Source organism: Lycium barbarum, chromosome 9, assembly GCF_019175385.1.
Source record: "Lycium barbarum isolate Lr01 chromosome 9, ASM1917538v2, whole genome shotgun sequence".
Classification (NCBI taxonomy): Eukaryota; Viridiplantae; Streptophyta; class Magnoliopsida; order Solanales; family Solanaceae; genus Lycium; species Lycium barbarum.
Window position 1 is genome coordinate 10,501,058 of NC_083345.1, and position 19,859 is coordinate 10,520,916.

Genomic DNA, 19,859 nt, shown 5'->3' on the forward strand with positions numbered 1-19,859 from the left:
ATTGCATTATTCTATCAATTATTGTTATTACTATTATCGCATTTATTATTATTATTATTATTTTTTTTTTTTTATTATTATTATTATTACTATTATTTTAATTCATAATTTTTTATCATTTTGGCATTTTACCAGCTTACGCACACACATCGCATTTATCTTTGCATAATTAAATAATAGTATTTTATTTCAGTGCGAATTTTCAAAATATTATTGCACGGCTATTGCAACGCCATTTTTTATCCGAGCATTGATGATTGCATATTTTGTATTGAGCAATATTTAACACGAATTATTTAAACGGGTCTCTTATTCAAATTTAGAAGACAAACTATTTCTTGCACTCGATCCGTATTTTGACTTACCGGACTCCAAATCAAAGTCCGATTAACTCCTAATATTTTTTGGGCTAGCCCATATCTTTTATCTCAATTTTTTAGATCAGTCTATGTTTTAATTCACTAGCCCATCCTTTTATTACTCAGTCTAAAAATTGACCCAGTCCATAAATGGATTGGGTCCGACCCATTCCGTTTCAAGATAAGGGAAACCCTAAAAAGGGTTTCCCCTTCATCTTCACTCCCGCGGCCGCGCCCTCTCTCTCCCTCTTTCTCACTGCTCCCCCATCGCCACCCCACTCGTTCTCTCTCCTCCATCGCCCTCACCTGCCATCTCCACCGCGTTACCCCCCACGCTTCTGCCATTCTCCGACACCCCTGTTCCCCATGTTCTCTGACGCACCACGCACCTCTGCCGCCTCCACCATACCATGTTCCTCACGCGTCTGACGCCCCCACTTCCCCTCTGCTCCACCATACTCTTGTCCCCACTCCTCTTCTCCCTCCGTCATTTGTTCTTCAACCAAGAACCCTATAAATAGGGGGTTTTGAATCGTTTTGAGGGATCTTTTTTTGCCACGAAAAATTCCCTAAAAACAAAGTGGGAGCAGTTTGAATACCCCCAAAGAAGCTAAGTTCTCAGCCGCACAAACCCCCCTTGAAAATTGGAGTCTTTTAGCCTAAAAATTCCATAGAAACAAAAGCCTTCGTTTTTGTCGCTAAAATCCCCCAAGCAAAATTTTCAATTTTCTCAATCTCTCTTATGTCTGTGAATTGAGTTTTGAAGTGTTTGAGTGTGTATCGAAGGCTTCGCACCCATTTCGCTGCACCCGGAAAAGGTCCATAATTCTCCTTTTACTTCGCATTTTCGTTTCAGTTCTGTTTGGTTCATGCTTGTATATAGCTTTTATTGAATTTTATGGATGATATGTTTAGTCTTTTTTTTTGTTTTGGTATGTTAGGAAACTAAAGTAACTGTTGCACTCCCGTTTTTCCTTTTGTTCTTTGAGTATGTTGTATTTAGGCCATATTATATGTGTTATAGGTTAATTTAAGTATTGACTAAGCGCATGCCCGCTGAAGTCTGTTCCAAGTATATTTATTCCCTTTAAGTTGTATTTTATTCTTCGCTGAAGTCTGAATATCAAGGTAGAGAAGTGATTTGTGTGTTCGATTTGATATTTTAGAGTCGAATTTGTCGTCGATATTCATTTTCTCTTCATTCCTGCTCATTCTATGTTTCTGAAGTATTTTTCAGCATATCTTAGGTAACTTGATGTTCAGCATTTTCCTTTCTTCGTTTTGAATCACTTCCATGATCTTAGCAAAATGCGTTTCTGTGTGGTTGAATGCTCTTAGATTAAGCATGTTTAAAGTAAGATGAAATGCTAAAATGAAACGTGGCCTGACTTAATGGTCTTAGAGTGTGGTTCCTCCCTGAAGCTGCCTCTTATGTGTTTATTTATGTGGATGTTCCAAATCTTGACTCGAGTTGTTCTCTCAAATGGTTTTCTTGCCTGAAATTTTCCTATATTGGTGCTGTTAAGCTTGAGGTTTGATGGCCACTCTTTAAGTTCATTTTAGGGCATATTGTGTTTAATTGGAATCCTTACTTTCCTGGAAGATACCTTGTAAGGATGTTTGTGTAGATACCTTTTAACAAGCCAGATTTCCTGCTTTTAAAAGTAATAATTTCTTTCTTTAAGTTAGAAATTTATTATAGAGGCATGTTTAACATTTTTTAAAAAAAAATGAGTGTCAGAGAATCAATTTTCCCTATAAGAACTTCTTTAACAATGAGCTTTGAATAAAATAAAAAAAGGATAACTAGTCTTGAGAGTCATGTGTGGTTACTGCTTTAATAATGAGAAATTATCTGAGTAAATGTCTCTGAATCGCTTGGCTTAGCTGTTTGCAGGACTATTTGAAGCTTGCTTGTATTCTTTGTCTATATGTTGTTATGATTCACCTAGCCTTTACACTTAAATGTTTTTGAATTATGTGAGATACCCATGAATTTCCTTTTTTGGTATTTTTGAACCTGCCCATGTTTGTTGTCTTATTTCAGTATACAGTATGTATATTGGGGATCCAGTCTAATGATTTGGACTAGCTTTTAAACGATATGTGTGGTTTGGGCAGAATGTTGTTTACTTCCAAAAGATGTTGTATTATTAATAAGACCTCTATCTTTATTAAGCTTTAAACTGCCTTTTGAGACCCAAAAGACATATCAGTCCCTGTTTTCTAAGTATGAAACTCGTGCCATCTGGCTCGCTGTTAGTTCAACTGTGATTAAGCTTAGTACTTGACTTAGTTGGTCTTATTTGTTGTCTGAATATGCTCCCTGGTAGAAGCCTTAAAATTTCTTTTGGGAACTAAGGTAGAAACCATTTCTTTTGTAAGCATGTTTGAAAGCTGCAGCAAAAGGGCATTGCTATGCCTAATTATTTTAAAATCTAAACTCCTCTTTGGAAGTCTTATATTAGAGGAAGTGTGTTCACTTTGGATGATCGGTTAAAGACATGATTTAGTTAAGAAATCAAATTTTTGATGAAATTAGAGTAAAAGATGAAACCTCAGTATGTCTATTATGCTCTTGACCCCAATGATTTTCTCATTTTTTTAGAAATAACTATGCCCAAGTAGTAAAGTATGGTAAGCACAACTCTAAACATCACCCCTCAGTCTCATTGTTTTCTTTTCTTAATTCCTCAAGTAGTTTATTTGCTCCGTTTTGGCTCAAATAGGTTAGCATGATGAATGAATTTGTGACTTGGGTAAAACTAAAAGAGGCTATTTGTGATTTTAGTCGAATGGAATTATTAGTTACTGGCAGTGGTGATAGTTTTTTATGGTCATCAGTATGTAGTTTCGATAATAGGAAAAGGATAACTAAAATATACCCGAGTATTATAGGCATCTTTCCTGTTTAGACTTGATATGCGTTGTACATTGCCAGTATACTTAATCTATACTCGGAGCATCTTCACATGAATGAACATGTACTAGCAGGTCCTGTACGTAATGTTACCAATTTCAGTTTGAGTTGTTTAGATTTTGTACGTTTCGTCGCAAGTGTACTTCAGTTGAAGTATGTATATGAATGTATATTGAAGTACGTTCATGAAAATATATATCCCTATGAATGTGTTAGACATGAAATATACATAGTATATGTGCAATCCATTCTTTTGTTCTTTTAATTTGCGCCATACATTTTAACTTTATTTGTTGATCACATATTAATCCTTTGCTTTCGTTTTTATGCATGACCTTCGCATACGAGTCCGAGGGACTCGTCTTCCGCATTCGATGTTGGGCCAAGGCCCTACGGAACATCATTTCCTCCTTTCTATCCAGTTGTGTCCGCAGCAAAGGAAACAAAATATTGGGCTGTTGGCCCAGGCAAACAGCAACAGATTGCAACAGCCCCCTTAAAAATGGGATGAACTATCCCAGCAGCACTATGGCTATCAGTCCGAAAATGGGCTGAGCCCATTTAAATTATCTCTTCCTCTGTTTATTTTGTGCATATTAATTTGAGCCCATTTAACTCTTTCTTTGTTTTGTTTTATTAGTTTAGATAAATCCTAATGAATTAGTAGATTTAGTTTTAGTAATGGGTAGTTAGTTTAAGAGAGACAAACAATCAATTCCATGTTTCTTCTTTTTATATTAAAGTTATTTATAGTATCCATAATATTTACTTATAGAATAATGGATGGTATAAAATTCATATTTTTCGAATTAAAGGAGTCACATTCTTATTGTCTTAATTTCAAAACATCATTAATATGCAAACGTAAATTCGAACATATTTTAAATAACTTTTTCAAGTTTTGAGTCAATCATGCATATTTTTAATTAAGCATAGTTAATAAATGATAATGAAAAGGAGAAAGAAAACTCGCATCTTGTCTATATTCTTAAATTGCAAAATCAATTAATATTTTGCCACTTGAGTTGTTTCAAATATTTATTTAAACATTGCACAAACTCGCGTTTCCTTCTACTTATATATTTCATGCAAATTTTATTTTAAACAACATTATTATTTTAAGCCTTATCAACTTTTATAAATTTTATTTTAAATGGCATTTAAAAAAATTTCTTTTATGCAAATTATTATATTTTTTCTAAATCTTATCTTAAAGCATCATTTTTATATTTCTCCTTAAAAAAGCTAAGCGACATTTCTTTACTCTCTTTTCTTAAAATTTCAAGCATCTTATTTAACATTAATTCATTAACCTAAGTTTGGTCGGATAACCGTAAGTTAACGGATTCTAAAGGATGCCTAACCCCTTCCCTTTAGGATAATATAGAACCCTTACCTAGAATCATATTAGTTAAGCAGACTATTAACAGAGGTTTAGTTAACTTTACCTTAGTTAATAATTAGGTGCCCTAATTCACCTTAAAATCAATTAGGTGGCGACTCCTTAAAACAAGCAATTCAGGAATCTCCAATATGTTGTACTCCGCTTTAATCTCTCAGGTTAAAATGGGGTATAACAATAACTAGAAAAGGGGGATATAAAACTTAAACAGCATAACTGCTTGTCATTGTTCTAAAATGCAGATTTTCACCTTTTAATTGTCGATATAATGGAAGACTGAAAGGGAGTTTTATAACATTTTCACACATGCATCCATAGATAAACACAAAGGTCCTGAGATACTATTGAATTGCCAAAAATATCTCATAAAAAGTATGCTTTACTTTCTATGCACACACTCAGTTACTTTTTTCATCAGGTACAATAAATAACTAGGCAAATCTATCTAGAAGATAAGAGCTTTGCTTCAACAAACTGAAAAAGCATTCTGCAACTGGGGTTGAAGTAAATAAAAGCACTAGCTCCCAGGAATGCCACAATAGATGATGGAACAAAAGTCTCCAAAAATGCATCTTTGAACAGATCATCAATTTCATCATCAATTTCTCCTGGATTTGGATCTGATGCTGCTGTGCTCCTTCCACAAGTTTCCTGGAGAGGTAATCCACAAAGGAAAGGATTGCCTTCATAGCTGCTAGCTTCAAATGTTGCAAACTGGGCCTTCCTATCTGGTGCGCGTCCTGATAAATTGTTGTTTGCCACTGAGAAGACTGATAGAAAGTTTAACTGAACTATTTCCGGGGGAATTCCACCACTCAACTTATTGTTGGATAAGTCCAAGCTTTGTATTTGCTTCAAGTTGGAAAATGCCCTTGGAATGGATCCATTCAGTTGATTATGTGATAAATTTAGAGTATGAATATCACTTAGGAACCCAAGTTCAGGAGAAATTGGACCTATCAATTTATTCATAGAAAGATCGATCCCAGACATATAATTCAAGATGCTTCCTGTATATGACTCATACCTAAGCTTTGAGATAAATTCTATTTCTTCTGCCACATCTGATGAGTAAAATCCAGCTTCAACATATTGGTTTACACGAAGTACGCTTTGATACTCGTACGTCATAAAAGGGCTATACAATGTCCACCCATATTCATCAGTCTCAAAGGTTTGATCATGTGCTTTCTTCCGACCAAATGGTATATCATTCAAACATGAAGGTATGGGACCAGAAAGGCTATTGGAAGAGAGATCTAGTATGCTGATGTTTTGAAGCTGACATAGCTGAAAAGGAATGGAACCTATAAAGTTGTTTCCTTTTAATAAAAGATTTCTCAAATTTGGGAGTAAGCTGATCCACGTTGGAATTTTCCCTGACAGTTTATTATCCTTCATATCTAGTGTCACAAGGGAAGATGATCCATAGAGAGCTCTTGGCAAAGGTCCTGAGAGTTCATTTCCTTGAAGGTGTAAATATTTTAGTGCTGACAGATTGAAACAAGAAGGTATGTTATCAGAAAGACTATTCCATGAAAGGTCTAAAAAACTCAGTTGCACAAGTCTGCAAAAGCCCACTGGTATAGGACCTCTGAAGAAGCTTCTGGACGCACTAAGGGATCTAAGGAAAGAAAATTCCCCTATCCAATCAGGTAGTTTTCCCGAGATTGAGTTATCGCTTAGTTTCAACAGTATCAGTGAGGAGCTTGTAAGAAGTCCAGGTAACAAATGTCCGGAAAAGAGATTATTATCTAAATACAACACCTGGAGCCTTGTGAGGTTCCATCTTTTGGGAAATAACTGCCCCTGCAGCTTATTATGTGAAAGTCTCAGCATAGTCAAATCCTTGCAGCCCATAACCAAATGTTCAGGTAATTCTCCAGTGAAGTTGTTGCTCGACAGATCCAATGAACGCAACTTATTCATATTGCCGATTGAATGAGGAATACTACCTTGAAATGAGTTTCTAGACATGTTCAAATACAACAAATTTGGGAAAATATGGCCAATAGATGCAGGAATGGGGCCCTGAATATCATTCTTAGACACATCAAGCCAAAACAAATCAAGATCTTTAGAATCAGCAGGTAACACAAATTGACCCGTGAATGAGTTTTGAGCAAGACTAAGGAACTCCAATTTTGTGTTGTTTATTAGTAGCCAAGCGGGAAGCTCTCCAACCATAGAATTGTAACTGAGGTTAACAACTCTTAAATCATGCTGGGTCAAAAGAAAGCTCGGAATAGATCTCGTTGGCTCATTGATTTTGCAGTTTGATAGTCGCAGGACTTTTAGCTGAAATAGAGGTTTCCAGGTTGTATTTTCTGTGTATACATGCAACTCCTTGTTAAGGCTATCAAGTTCTAGAACCTCAAGATTGGAGTTGTTAGCAAATGAGCTCAATGAGATGGACCCTTCAAAATGGTTCAAAGAAAGAGAAAGGTATTCAAGGGACTTGAGACTAGACAGGAGATCCGAAGGAATGGTTCCCTCAAGGTTATTTTCAGAAAGTTCAAGGAGACGAAGGGATGTTAAATTGCTGATACATGGAGGAATAGATCCTTTTAGGCTGTTTCGGCTAATATCCAACTCTTGGAGGCTTCTCAAATTACATAAACCTGAAAGGTGAAAAGTTGACAAAGATGAAGCAAGGAAATCTTTTCTTCATGAGGGGAGGTCAAATTTCTTGACATGACAAAGTAATAGCTTTACCTCTGTTATTCAGAGAACTTTAATATGAAACAACAATGATAACTACTCTAGTTTACTAATCTTACCCCATTTTAAGAGTCAAACAAATAAATGTAGGAAGTCCTAACCCTAAATGCATGACTATCCGCCAATTCCTCCTGGAAATCCACTTTAACATGCCGACCCCCAGAGGAAATTGACAAACAAGGCAATGGGTTCCCTCAGTTTTTACTTACGTCTTCCCACCTCCATCTTCACCTTTCACCACAAACAGTTAGATGAACTGACGGAATTATTCTTTTTTTTTTCCTTTCTTAGTAAGCATGAATAATTAATGCAACTTATGATGAATTGGTTAAAGATTCAACCATTAGAGATAATGTATTGGGATAATAAACTAAATTGAGTATCTAGCGTAAAGAGAGCACACCTTCCTCCGGGAAAGAGCCATTTAATTCATTGTTTCTAAATGATAAGCTCTTTAAAGATGTCATGGCCCCAATAGATGGAGGCATCTCGCCAGCAATGTCATTATAACCCAAGTCAAGCATCTCCAGGCCCCTTAATGTTGTCAACTCTGTGAAAAAAAAGTCAATTAGGGAACTAAATGTACAATTGCACACGGCTATTTAAATTTTCTCCCCAGGGTAAAGGGTACAAGGTACAGTTTAATTACCTTGGAATGTGGATAAATTTTTCAGACGATTAGAACTAAATCTGAGAAACTTTATAGATTCTAGGCCATTGAAAGATGGAATTTCTGTTAGTGAGTTATAACTCAGATCCAAAATTTGTAATTTGTTTAACCTCAATACTCCGTTGAAGCCTGCATTATATCAATCAAGAAAATTGAATAATCATCAGAAAAAATCTAAGTGTTTTTTTTTCCAGGCAAAATACAAGGGAAAGTTAATAAAGCATCAAAACATCAGAACATTTCACAAGGATGCTCTTTCTTGAATGCAGATTTATCTTCATGAAAGGCCTTATCATATCTACTCTGGTTGCTGCATCTTATTCATGTGAACCCTTAGGTTACAGCTGAGAGGAAGATAACTCAAAGTTGATTAGGTCTTTGAGACTATTCACAAATTCTCAGCTCTTAGCTTTCTATATAGTCAGAATAACAGGTTGAACTGTTGAAGAACACAGAAACTAAAAAAAATTGAGTTGTTCCAGATTGAAGATTCTTGACATTTACAACTTTCCAAATTCAAGTTATCTCCAATACCCTTCTAAGTTTTCATCCTCATGCCTCAAAATTATTTTCCTACCTTTTTCGTTTAAAGTCACAAAAATAAACTTCCAAAGAATATAAGAGAAGAGAGAGAGAGAGAGAGAGAGAGAGAGAGGGGTCAGCTTTTTATCAGCAAGTTAATTACTCAATGTCCTGATAGAGTTCTTGTACAAAAGCAAGTTGCATTTCTTCTCAGTAGTTTATTATAGATTTAAGAAATCTAGTTAATATTACAAAGAAGAACAACTCTCCCTTTGTTGTCGAAGTGTGTGTGACCATCTCATCTAAAAGCTTAAGCTATTTGAGAGCACACTTTCATTCAATTAAATTATGTCTTCAATACGCCCCTTATGTGTAGACCTGGTCCTTTTTCTTGGATAAGCACGAGGAAATCTTTTTAATAATAGGTGGCAGTAAAACTCGAACTAGGATCTCTGCCTGCACAGATACAGTATTGGTGTGTGTGACCGTCTCATCGAAAAGCTTAAGTTGTTAGAGGGATCACATTTTTATTTAGTTAAATTGTATCTTCAAACACCCTTGTTCCAAATTGAAAATCATATAAACCATTTAAGGAAATCCCAAAGCAATATTCATTCTCCAGAAGCAGAATTCATTCTCCGAGCAAATTCTGCATTACTGCTAGAACCATCATTATTTCTAGTAGCAAGAGGTAAGATATGGTGTTGTTTCTGGTATTCATATTAATCAAACATCTTAAAACCTGTACCAAGCCAAGCGAAACATTGGGTAACAGAACAAATTTGTCCTCCTAGCCAGTATCTTTTTTCTTTTCTTTTTGAAATAAAGATGACTTACTGAAATACGCAACAAATTTACAAATCATGGAAGGGAGACTAGGCCGAAACCCATATGGAATCAATGAAAATTCTAACAATAAGAAAAGACACAAGCCTCTATTCTCTTTAGAGTTGATTTCCTCAATCCAACTTAGCTAGTACAGTTCAGCAATACCAACAGATATTGTAAAGATTACTCCTCCTAATCGATATCAGAAGATAGAATCCAGCACGATACTAGATTTTCAGTTATGTTAATCAAAGATGAAATGTAACAAAAGCATGGACACTTAAAATTCTTCTTCAATCATTCCAAATAGCATAGACACAATATGTCACCATTAAAAAGACTTCTCTTTGATTACCATTGCTTCAAAAAAAAATTTGAATATTTTGAATTATTAAATATTGTACTACTGCCTCTGTCCCAATTAATGTGACGCTCATTCTTTTTTAGTCCATACTAAAAAAGAATGATATTTTTCTATATTTAGTAACGATTTAACTTCAAACTTCTCATTTTACCCTTACGGAAATTGATTTGTGGCCATAAATTTCTTTCAAAATTCTTGTTTTTTCTCTTAAACTCCATGCCCAGTCAATCACCTTCACATAAATTGGGACGGAGGGACTACTTTTTATATTGTTTCCAAACATATAAATTTATTTCAGAAAACTTGACTAATCTGACCCTAATTCCGCCACATAATATGGAAGAGCATATTAATTGCTCCATATGAAATACTCATACCTATATAAACTACTACTCCCTGTGACCCCCGATTAATGTGAACGTGATTGACTGGCACGGAGTTTAAGAAGAAAAGGAAACTTTTGAAACTTGGGATCCAAAAGAAGTCATAAATATTTGTGTGGATATAAATCATTTCATTAAGGGTAAAATGATACTCCCACCGGTTCAAACTTCTTTTGTTTGTTGGTTCAAAAAGAGTGCTACTTACCAAATCAAGAAAAAATTAATCCTTTTTTTATATTTGCTCTTATTAAGTGTTAATTGAACAAATCCTAATACTTATTATCTATTTTTGCCTACGAATTAATATTTTCTTAAGGGTGTGCAAACATCTAAGCGGACACTCTTTTTGAACCGGAGGGAGCAGTAAATTTGAAGTTAAACCGTTACTGCTAAATATAAAAAAATGTTATTCCTTTTTAGGATAGACTTTAAAAAAAAAAAAAGTCACGTAAATTGATACGGATAGATTACGAATTAATCAGAAGAAGGGCGACGAAATGACCTGTAATTAAGTTACCATCCAATCTTAACTCTTGCAGCTCTTCAAAGGGAAGAAACAAAGAAGATTCAATGAAGAAATCCTTGTCATGCAACTCTATTTGTCTTGTGCGATTAAGAGAAAGTTTAGTCACCCGTTTTGTCAATTTACTGCAACCAATTCTTTCCCACTTACAACAATCCATTTCTTTACCACCCCAAGACGAAAGTGCAGTCCCGTTTGGGTAGTTTAAAACATCCTTCAGTTTCAAAAGAGCTATTTTTTCTTCTTCCCAAAACGCTAAACTTCCATTTGCATGAAGAAGTACATGTAGCAGAAACCATATTGCTAAGAAATCTGCCATGCATAAAGACTAACTGTGTCTCTAAAAGTGTTTAATAATTTTGAGTAATTAAGTCATACACCATAATATAGGAGTAGTAAAAGCGAATGCCTTTTGGAGTTGGTAGTGAAATTTTGAAGGAAATTGATGACCAGTACGGTATTAGATTTTGACTCAGTCTGGTTTGGGGGGCTGAGGTTGAAGTATATGGTCACGACACGACTCATGAGAATTGGAAAAGTTGGAATAGTATAATGTTGAATTTCATGTTGAAAATTGCTATAGGAGTATTAGCTATGCAAAATTCAAACTTCACTATTTTTAATTTTAGTGTTATTTTTTCTAACATTCTAAACAAAATTGAAATAAGGGAAAAGAGGCAAGTATAAATCTAAGATATTCTCTGAGGGGTTTGAAAAATAAAAATGTAGTGTTCGAGGGTTAAACGTGAAATTTCAAGGTGAATTTTGAACCCTAAACCACTTAACCGACCCCTACTATTGCGTTTAGGGTGTTCGAAATATATATATATATATATATATATATATATATATATATATATATAAACATACCTTATATATACAGTGTATTTATTTACGGAGGGTGTTCAGGTGAACACCATCAATGGGCTGTAGATCCGCCCCTGAATTTACACCTCAACTTTGCGAATTAAACCAGATATACCCCTCATTAAAAAAGTGGTGCATATATATCCTCGCCGTTACACAAATGGTGCATATATACCCTTTTGTTAACAGAATTTTATTTTTCGAATTAAAAAATTACTTGCCTTGTTTTTTAATTTAAAAATTTCCATGTGTCTTTAAAAAATAAAAAAAAATAAAAAATCATCATTCTTCAGGTTAACCCAATTGTATTTCTCCACCAAAATCACGCTTCAGAACATTAGTAGAAAATGTATGGCAACAGCACATCCCTGGTTATGTTGTATTCAGTGTTTGGAAGAAACTGCATATGGTGGCACATCAATCAAGACAATTACAAAAGGAATATTCCTCCATTGAGAAGAAACTGACACAGTATAAAAGTAGACTGCAGGAAATTCAGGAAGCTATGTCTATTGACCTCTTTAACCAAGCACTGATTATAGAAGAGAGAGAGGTTTTACAGGAAATAAAAATATGAGAAGCAGTCAATGAGAAGGTGTTGAAGCAGAAGTCTAGAGCACTTGGATTAATCATGGAGACAGGAATTCAAAGTACTTTTTTGCTCACTTGAAAGTTGGGCAAGCTAAAAATCGGATGTCTTCCATCTACAATGAGCAGGGGATCAAGATTACTAATCCAAGTCTTATATAATAGGAGTTCATTGGATTTTTCAAACACTGCTTGGTCAAGCAGCTAACACCCATACCTTGTATAGATATATGCATTGCTAGAGATGGCCCCAGTTTAACATTAGATCAATTGCTACAACCAGCCACTGCTGCAGATGTGTTCCAGGCTCTAAAAGATTTGCCACCTGACAAAAGCCCAGGTATTGATGGTTTTAATGCAGAGTTTTTCAAAACTTATTGGGATGTGATAGAAGAGGAAGTCACTGAAGGAATACTACAATTTTTTTTCAATTGGGAAACTGTTGAAAGCAGTTAACATAACTACAGTGACACTGGTGCCTAAAGTTAATGCTCCTTCATATGTTAAAGAATATCGACCTATTGCATGCTTTACCACTCTCTATAAACTGATCTCCAAGATACTCACTGCTAAGCTAAAAGCCCAATCAGCTTTGACTCCTGGGCATTATGGGCTTTTATCTAATGGGTCAATATTTTGACTCGTGGGCCTAAGTATTTTATCGAGAGACAACGGGTCATTTGCACTTTTATCCCTATTTTGTGCTGGTCTTTAATTTTTCCCTCATAATATCCCACAAGTTACGTCTCGCGCTTTTAAAGAACGTATATCTCACTAGGCATAAATTCGATTTCGAAGGGGAAAAATTGAAGACTAGCCTATTTGAAGGGCAAATCGTGTAATTTCTTCAGAGAATACTCTGAAAGTAGGTAATATTTGATTATAATGATGTTATACGGTGAATAATACATAAATTATTATTTTGAGAATCATAATGTAGATATTTTCACCAAAAATAATAATATAGGAACTTTTCCGTTGAAATTGGTTACTGTAAAGGTATTTTGATCGTAAATGTTGTAATCTAGATATTGTTAATGCATGATCTTCTATTTGATGTTCTACACCTCATAAAATTATACATAAAAATAATAATGGATGCTTAACAACATAATTCAAATGTAGCATAGTCATGTAAAAGTTGGTATATTAGTAACGTTGAGTTTTATATTGAAAATTGTTGTACTAGTCATGCAAAGTTCAAACTCCTCTAGTTTAAAATTTAGTGTAAACTTTTGTAACTTTCTCAAAATTGCAATAATGAACACCTTCTCTTTAGAACTTTTTGAGAGCCCTTCCAATTACAGGCAAGAGAAACAGAAGTGGGCAAATCTTCTACCAACACAGAGTTATATAAACAATGGGCAATTGGAAAATGATCAATTCATTTATTAGTAGCTTTACAACAAGCACCCTTCCCATCCTATGATCCTAACACCCTTTTCTCTCCCTTCTTTTTAAATACATAAGAGTAATTTTGTCCACCAACGCTCAGGCAGATAAAAAGGAATCACCAAAGTTAATACTTTTTTGAATCCCTTTTCTCTTGTGTTTGTTTCTTTCCTTTTTTTTTCCTTTAGACAAGCTCAATGAACTGAAAGCTAGCCCTCCATGCAAAAACAGTACTCCTCAGAATAGTTGCTCTTTAGTGTCCCAGTGACAACATTCAAAATTCTTCACTTTTTTCCTCAGAATTTTTTCTCTAATCTCCGAAAAAGAAGCATACAGATTAAAGAATTCAGAGGCTACTATCATCTGCAAATAGCAATAAAGCGAGAGGAATCCTACTTGAAACCAGTCTCTGATCAGCAAGAACCACCTGTGGAGATCTTAAAATTACCCACTCTCCTGTGGTCTTGCCTCTCTGCAACTCAACAATTTACACAACGCGGATAGGATACATCATCCTTCTTCAATCTGCTCTAGTAAGAGAGAGTCCAGAATAATCCGAGAAACAAACTGCATCGTTGTAACTGGCCAAGAAACAATTGATCAAAATCGCTGCAAGAGGAACCGAGTTCCACCAAGTACCAGAGACCAGTCATGAGTAGCACATGAACAATTTCTTCATTTAGTCAGCAATGGATTCTCATTCAAATCAGATTCTCTTTTGCGTCTATAAGAATAGAACGAATCAACTACTACTCTCCCTACCCTTCTATATTTTCTCGTCCTTTTACTTTGCCTTCTCTTCCTCCCTGTTTCAGCTGCAGGTTGAGCCATAGGGACATAACTGAGCCATCCCAGTGGCAGTAACGCCGCAACAAACTGGATAACAATCCCAAAATGCAGACTCGAGTAGTTACCAGACGTTATACCAAGGCAAGTAGCCAAAGCGACACCCAGAAAACCGCTAATTACTGATGAAAAACACAGAGCTGATGCCAAGAAAGACATGAGGGATCCTTCACATCCGGATGGAGCCAAACTTGCAAACAGCACATGGAACGGCAAGAGCTTAAATATTGCAATAGTTTCTGCTAGACCCGAGAAGCAAAGAGCAAACCATTCATTTGGAATTCCCAATTTGAGATTAAGCTGCTTAACAAGTACAAGGTCAAGAAGAAGAGAAGCAGCATATGTAATCTGCACAATGCCAATTAGTTTTCTCATCGAGACCTTTTTGCCAAACCGGTCATATAAGACTGTCAAAGAAAGAAGCATCAATTGGCCTATCACCTTTGACATCCCTATAACTGATGGATCAAGATTTAGGCACTGTGTCTGATAACAAAAGATTGATCCGGAGAGGACCGGGACTGCTAAAATTGACATAGCAATCCATATAAGAGGACGACCAATACTTTCTTCTCGAACTGCTACCATAAGATCTGAATACTGTTTTCTAAATATTTCCATGATTGGTTCCCTAACAACAGAATAATTTGATGATTGAGCTAAACCAAGAGACTCTTCTCTGGTAGCTGAAGTTACTACTAATTGCAAAGCAAGCAGAGCAGAAAAGGCTAGAAACATTAACTTAGGTTGCTGTGTTTTGAGTAGGAAATATCCTCCGATCAAGTTACCTAAAATTGCCCCAGCAGCTGAAGCCATAAATGCATAAGATTGTAGACTGGGCAGTCTGTTTCTTTGACCATATTCAGCCACTAGAGCATCTTTGGCAACTTCTGTAATGGATGCTCCAACGTTGCTAAGCAGAACACATGCCATAATAGCAGGAAGCGCTTTACTCGCAGCTGAGGTTAATGCCAATTGACCCCACGCCAAAACCTGGAGGAAAACTGAAAGAGCAAATATTAGTGCTTGTACAATATCTATACAAATATATTCTACTTGTACGTCGCTATATATTTTCATTCATACACAAAGATGAATAGTTAAGTCAACAATTTCCAAGACCATCTCAACTTCTTTACACATACACAAACAAGAAAAGAAAAAATAAGAACAGAAAAGGAAAAGATGGTCAATGGCGAAGAACAAGATAAGTAGAATTTGCTAAGAGGTAATTCATCGAAAGAAAGGTTTAATGCATATTGGATCTTTTTCATCCAGCTATCAAAAAGTTAGCATATTGGCTTGCAATAGGTGAACTTTTCAAACCTACCCATGAATATTCTTTGTTCAGAGATACCGGTAAAATTTAGAGATAAAAGGAAATAAACAGTGCCTGGAAATCAGACTTCAGAACTTGTTTCAATGGTTTCAAAAACTTAATTTTGACTTTGTACACTAAATTATGTCCATTGTACCTAGTCCTCCCCTCAAAGTGAGGCTTTCAGTGTTCTCTAGAATCTAGTGATCTTCAACTTCCAAGTAGTGAATTTTTCAAAAGGTACTGCTTGCTTTACACTAAACATCATAGAAACCTTTTCCTATAATTACAGGACACTAAAAGCTGCTGCTAAGTTTATTCCAACAACCTTTACACGCTAGGAACCTATTTGCTTTTGTAGTAAAGCTAACAGAATCAAAACAAAAGTGGCAAAAAGAACAAAGGGAATCAAAACAACACCAACACCACACACAAAAACAAACAAACTGCAAAACCTTGAAATTCAGAAACAAACAGATAAACCAATGCAAAAGGGGAAGTAAAAATATTACCTCCAAGTGAAATATAAGGTATTCTATGAGCACCTCCAATATAAACAGCATCAGACAAAATTCCATAAATAGGCTTAGCAACCATAGGTAAATTCCCAAAATTCTGCACAAGTTGCAATGTTGATGGATGCATATTCATTCCATGTGCCATATGAAAGTTAAGAGCCAACCAAGGAAAACACCTAAACCCCTGTACCCAATACCCAACCCCACACAATATTGACATATGTTGACTCTCCATTTGAGAAAACCCATTCTTTTTCTCCTCAAAAAACACTTTTTTCTTTGCCTTATTAGGAAGTTGCTCAACTTGTTGAGCTGCTAATATCTTTATCAAATGAGTTTTGGGCTTCCATAGTTTGTCAATGGTGTTCTTGGGGCAATCATTTTGCTGATAACAACATGAAAAAGACTGATTTTTTCTGAAATTTTGGACATTGGGAAATACTGGACAAGGATTTTGCTGGTGACAACATGAAAAAGACTTGTTCAAACATACTAAAGATTGGTTTTTTTTGAAATTTTGGACATTGGGTAATGAAGGGTTTCCACTGTAACCCACTGAACAAATCATGATTTTAAGAAAAAGGGTGTTCTTGAATAAAGTTTTTGGTTCTTGATTTTGGATGATTTTCTGAATCTTTAAGAAAGGAAGGAAGAATATAATCAGAGAGAAGGGAGAAATCTAGAAGATAATTTAATGATTAGAAAACACATTGTTGTTATATAGTTTCTTTTTTGCTCCAAAATAGTGTGGAAGAAGGATTATATTTTATTTAAGTTTATAGTTTTTTTAAAGAAAGAAGAAGAGGGTTCCAGCTGATACCTTGGCCAGCAGCTTTGTCTGTGTCTTTTTCTATGGAGATTTGAAGGGACCCATTTACTAACCCCATTTGGAGTTTGTCCCACACGCGCCCAAACCCCAAATTAGATCCTCCTATTTTTATTTTTTTATTTTAAAAAGAAAATTATATAAGTAGAGCAAAAATAAAATTAAAAATTAAAGTTAAAAAGGTTTTTGAAAGTATAAGTTGTATTTGAACATACTTTTATCTAGAAAAAGTGAGAAATATGTGATTGGAAACTATTATTTTACTTACTAAATACTTCTCAAACAATTTCTATAATGTTTCGCATGTATCGCAAATACTTGTTTAGGTCTAAATTAGTACTGCAACTATTGAAAATGTAAGCATCTACAAATATTAAATATTGTTATGGCCAAACATATGATTTTCTTAATAGTTCTTAATGAAAGATTGAGCTTTCCTAATCTTGAGATCATAGATCCAACTTTTTCTGTAAAATGTGTGTTAAGATAATAGAACAAAGATGTTAGATTCGGCTTAACTCATATTGTCAAATATACGTAAGCCCCTTGATCTGTTTCCTTTTATTTATATTATATTTTTGATAAATTAAAGAATCATAATTTTCTTGACGCTTAAACTGCTAATATTCAACTTAAATAATTAATATCATCTGTGTGATAAAAAAAAAAAGACATCTCACATACTTGTGGTGTGAGACATATTACATTTTCTCTTGTTTTATTATTCCTAATTTCATCGAAAGTTGCGCGTGGTGATATTGAAAGGTTTTAGGGTCCAAACGGGTGAAAAAATAACATAAGCAAGGACCCTAAAAACAAACACGTAGCAGTAATAATCAACGGAGAAGACTTTGACATCTGGACATTCACCACTAACGTAGAATATTGTATTGAGTAGGAGTTATGGTCCCAACACTTTGGATTATAGTGTATCTATGTATATGTAGTTGTGTTTGGATAGTGAGAATATATATATATATATATATATATATATATATATATATATATATATATATATATATATATATATATATATATATATATATATCCACAAAAACAGTACAAACTTATGTATGTTTATTATCAATATTTATATTAATTTGACTAATTTAATTTATTCATTATTTGATCTCCATTTGATATTAATCTCTTTTCACATTTATGAGAGTAAGAATAAAAATGAAAAAGTAATTAAATTCTATCTTATTTTAAAATATAAATATTTTAAGTATAGTTATTTTAGTAAACATAACAAATAAATGACATGACGGAATAGCAAATACAGCAATTAAATATCTAGATTAGATCTCAAGCTAATATGAAAAAAAATGAAGGAAATTGTATGTATTTGCCTACTTAACCTTTTGAAGAAAAACAATAATAATAAATCCACTATTATTGACTTGATGGGAATACTTTGAGAATTACATGAATATTGTTTGATTTTTTAAGGCTTAATACCCAGATGGACCCTTAAACTTGGCATGTTTTGTAAGATAGGCATATAAACTTATAAGGTGACCAGATAGACACTTAAACTTACTCAAAGTGTATTTTTCAAGTTTTTCAGTTGTTTTGAAAACAAAAACTATATTTTTCAAACACTCACAATTTTCATGGCCAAACAAGCCCTAAATATATCACAAAATATTTTTTTTAAAATGCAAAAATAAGGCAAACGCATATACATGAGACTATAAATGTGCGCTTAAACCAATAAATACTCGCTAATCGCAATTTTGCAGCTTTCAATTAACTCGGTTTTTTTTTTACACTTGAATAATTAAAAAACAATAACTTTAACCAATAAAAATCCTTAAAAAAAGAAATTTCAAATTAAGAAATTTCTTTTTTTTAAGGATTTTCTTCTCGGCTTTACAGTTTTCTTAATTTGAAATTTCTTTTACACTTGAAATACTGAACTTAGAAATTTTTTAATTTGAAATTTCTTTTTTTAAGGATTTTTAATATATGGGATGCACGTTTTTTTTTTTTTTTGACATTGCTTGTTTTTTAATACGGGGTCCACTTTTTTTTCATGAATTTGGAGAGGGTGGCGTCCACTTTTTTTTCATGAGTTTAGAGAGGGTGGGATCCATTTTGTTTTTCTTTTTTTAAATATTTCTTGGCGTTTTTAGTATGGGGTCCAACTTTTTTTTTTTTTAAGAGTGACTGACGACGAAACATGGGTAAACCGATGCTTCTATATAGTAGAAAAATAGAAATACAATAAAGTATTTCTATCTACTTTAGAAGAGTTGGTAATATAATGTATAAAATGTCATTTTTTTACCCTTAAATAAAAAAGTGGGACCAAAGGACGGACGACGATCTTGCTTATAAACCGGCTCTTCTATATATATATATTATGTTCAAAACACGATTAATATAACATTGTAGTTTGTTCTATGTATCCAAAACTTTATTTTAGTGTTTGCTACGAATACAAAGTTAGCAAAAATTTATTAATACTTTTTAAAAGAGAAGACTTATTTAAAAGGAAACTATTTTCCTCTCTTTGAGGTAAAATAATAGCAATATTTAAGCATCAATTGATACTTTGAATTTTAATTCGATTAATTTAAAGGTGTAAAATATTCTATTGTTAATGTACGTAGATTGGGCCTAAACAACACCTATTATTTTTTATCAAATTTTTATTTGGATAATTCTAATTCAAATTATTATATTAATTTTACATGTTTAAAATGAAACAAAGTAGAAATTTGAAATGAAGAACTACTATTTTTTAATTTTTGGTAAATATTTTTGGTTTAACTCATTTTACTTGTCATGTTGTCTTTTGCACGAT

The 19,859-nt window shown here is 33.9% G+C and overlaps 2 protein-coding genes across 4 annotated transcripts; both read right to left on the reverse strand.

Annotated features, from left to right (window-relative positions):
- Nucleotides 1-5,000: 5,000 nt before the first annotated feature.
- On the reverse strand, nucleotides 5,001-12,722 carry LOC132609328 (receptor-like protein 15). Of its 2 annotated transcripts, none has more exons than XM_060323242.1 (4): nucleotides 12,365-12,722; nucleotides 8,052-8,201; nucleotides 7,806-7,952; nucleotides 5,001-7,302 (listed from the first exon to the last, which is right to left on the reverse strand). In XM_060323242.1, the coding sequence occupies exons 1-4, from the start codon at nucleotides 12,381-12,383 to the stop codon at nucleotides 5,123-5,125; spliced, it is 2,496 nt and encodes an 831-aa protein (XP_060179225.1). In that variant the 5' UTR covers nucleotides 12,384-12,722; the 3' UTR covers nucleotides 5,001-5,122. The 2 variants fall into 2 exon arrangements, with proteins under 2 accessions (XP_060179225.1, XP_060179224.1); XM_060323241.1 differs by lacking the exon at nucleotides 12,365-12,722 and adding an exon at nucleotides 10,672-11,446.
- Nucleotides 12,723-13,399: 677 nt separating this feature from the next.
- Nucleotides 13,400-17,019, reverse strand: LOC132610429 (probable folate-biopterin transporter 8, chloroplastic). Of its 2 annotated transcripts, none has more exons than XM_060324725.1 (2): nucleotides 16,216-17,019; nucleotides 13,400-15,389 (listed from the first exon to the last, which is right to left on the reverse strand). In XM_060324725.1, the coding sequence occupies exons 1-2, from the start codon at nucleotides 16,787-16,789 to the stop codon at nucleotides 14,215-14,217; spliced, it is 1,749 nt and encodes a 582-aa protein (XP_060180708.1). In that variant the 5' UTR covers nucleotides 16,790-17,019; the 3' UTR covers nucleotides 13,400-14,214. The 2 variants fall into 2 exon arrangements, with proteins under 2 accessions (XP_060180708.1, XP_060180709.1); XM_060324726.1 differs by having other exon boundaries at nucleotides 13,400-15,378; nucleotides 16,216-16,415.
- Between the last annotated feature and the right edge of the window lie 2,840 nt (nucleotides 17,020-19,859).

Bases quoted from the DNA above. Each gene is read 5' to 3' on its own strand.
- LOC132609328 (XM_060323241.1), bottom strand. From the start codon at position 11,011: ATGGCAGATTTCTTAGCAATATGGTTTCTGCTACATGTACTTCTTCAT. The intron at 8,202-10,671 runs GTCATTTCGTCG...GATATAATGCAG, and splicing joins GGATGGTAACTTAATTACAG to GCTTCAACGGAGTATTGAGG. The intron at 7,303-7,805 runs GTGTGCTCTCTT...TTCACCTTTCAG, and splicing joins TGGCTCTTTCCCGGAGGAAG to GTTTATGTAATTTGAGAAGC.
- LOC132610429 (XM_060324725.1), bottom strand. From the start codon at position 16,789: ATGATTTGTTCAGTGGGTTACAGTGGAAACCCTTCATTACCCAATGTC. The intron at 15,390-16,215 runs GTAATATTTTTA...TTGCTCTTTCAG, and splicing joins ACCTTATATTTCACTTGGAG to TTTTCCTCCAGGTTTTGGCG.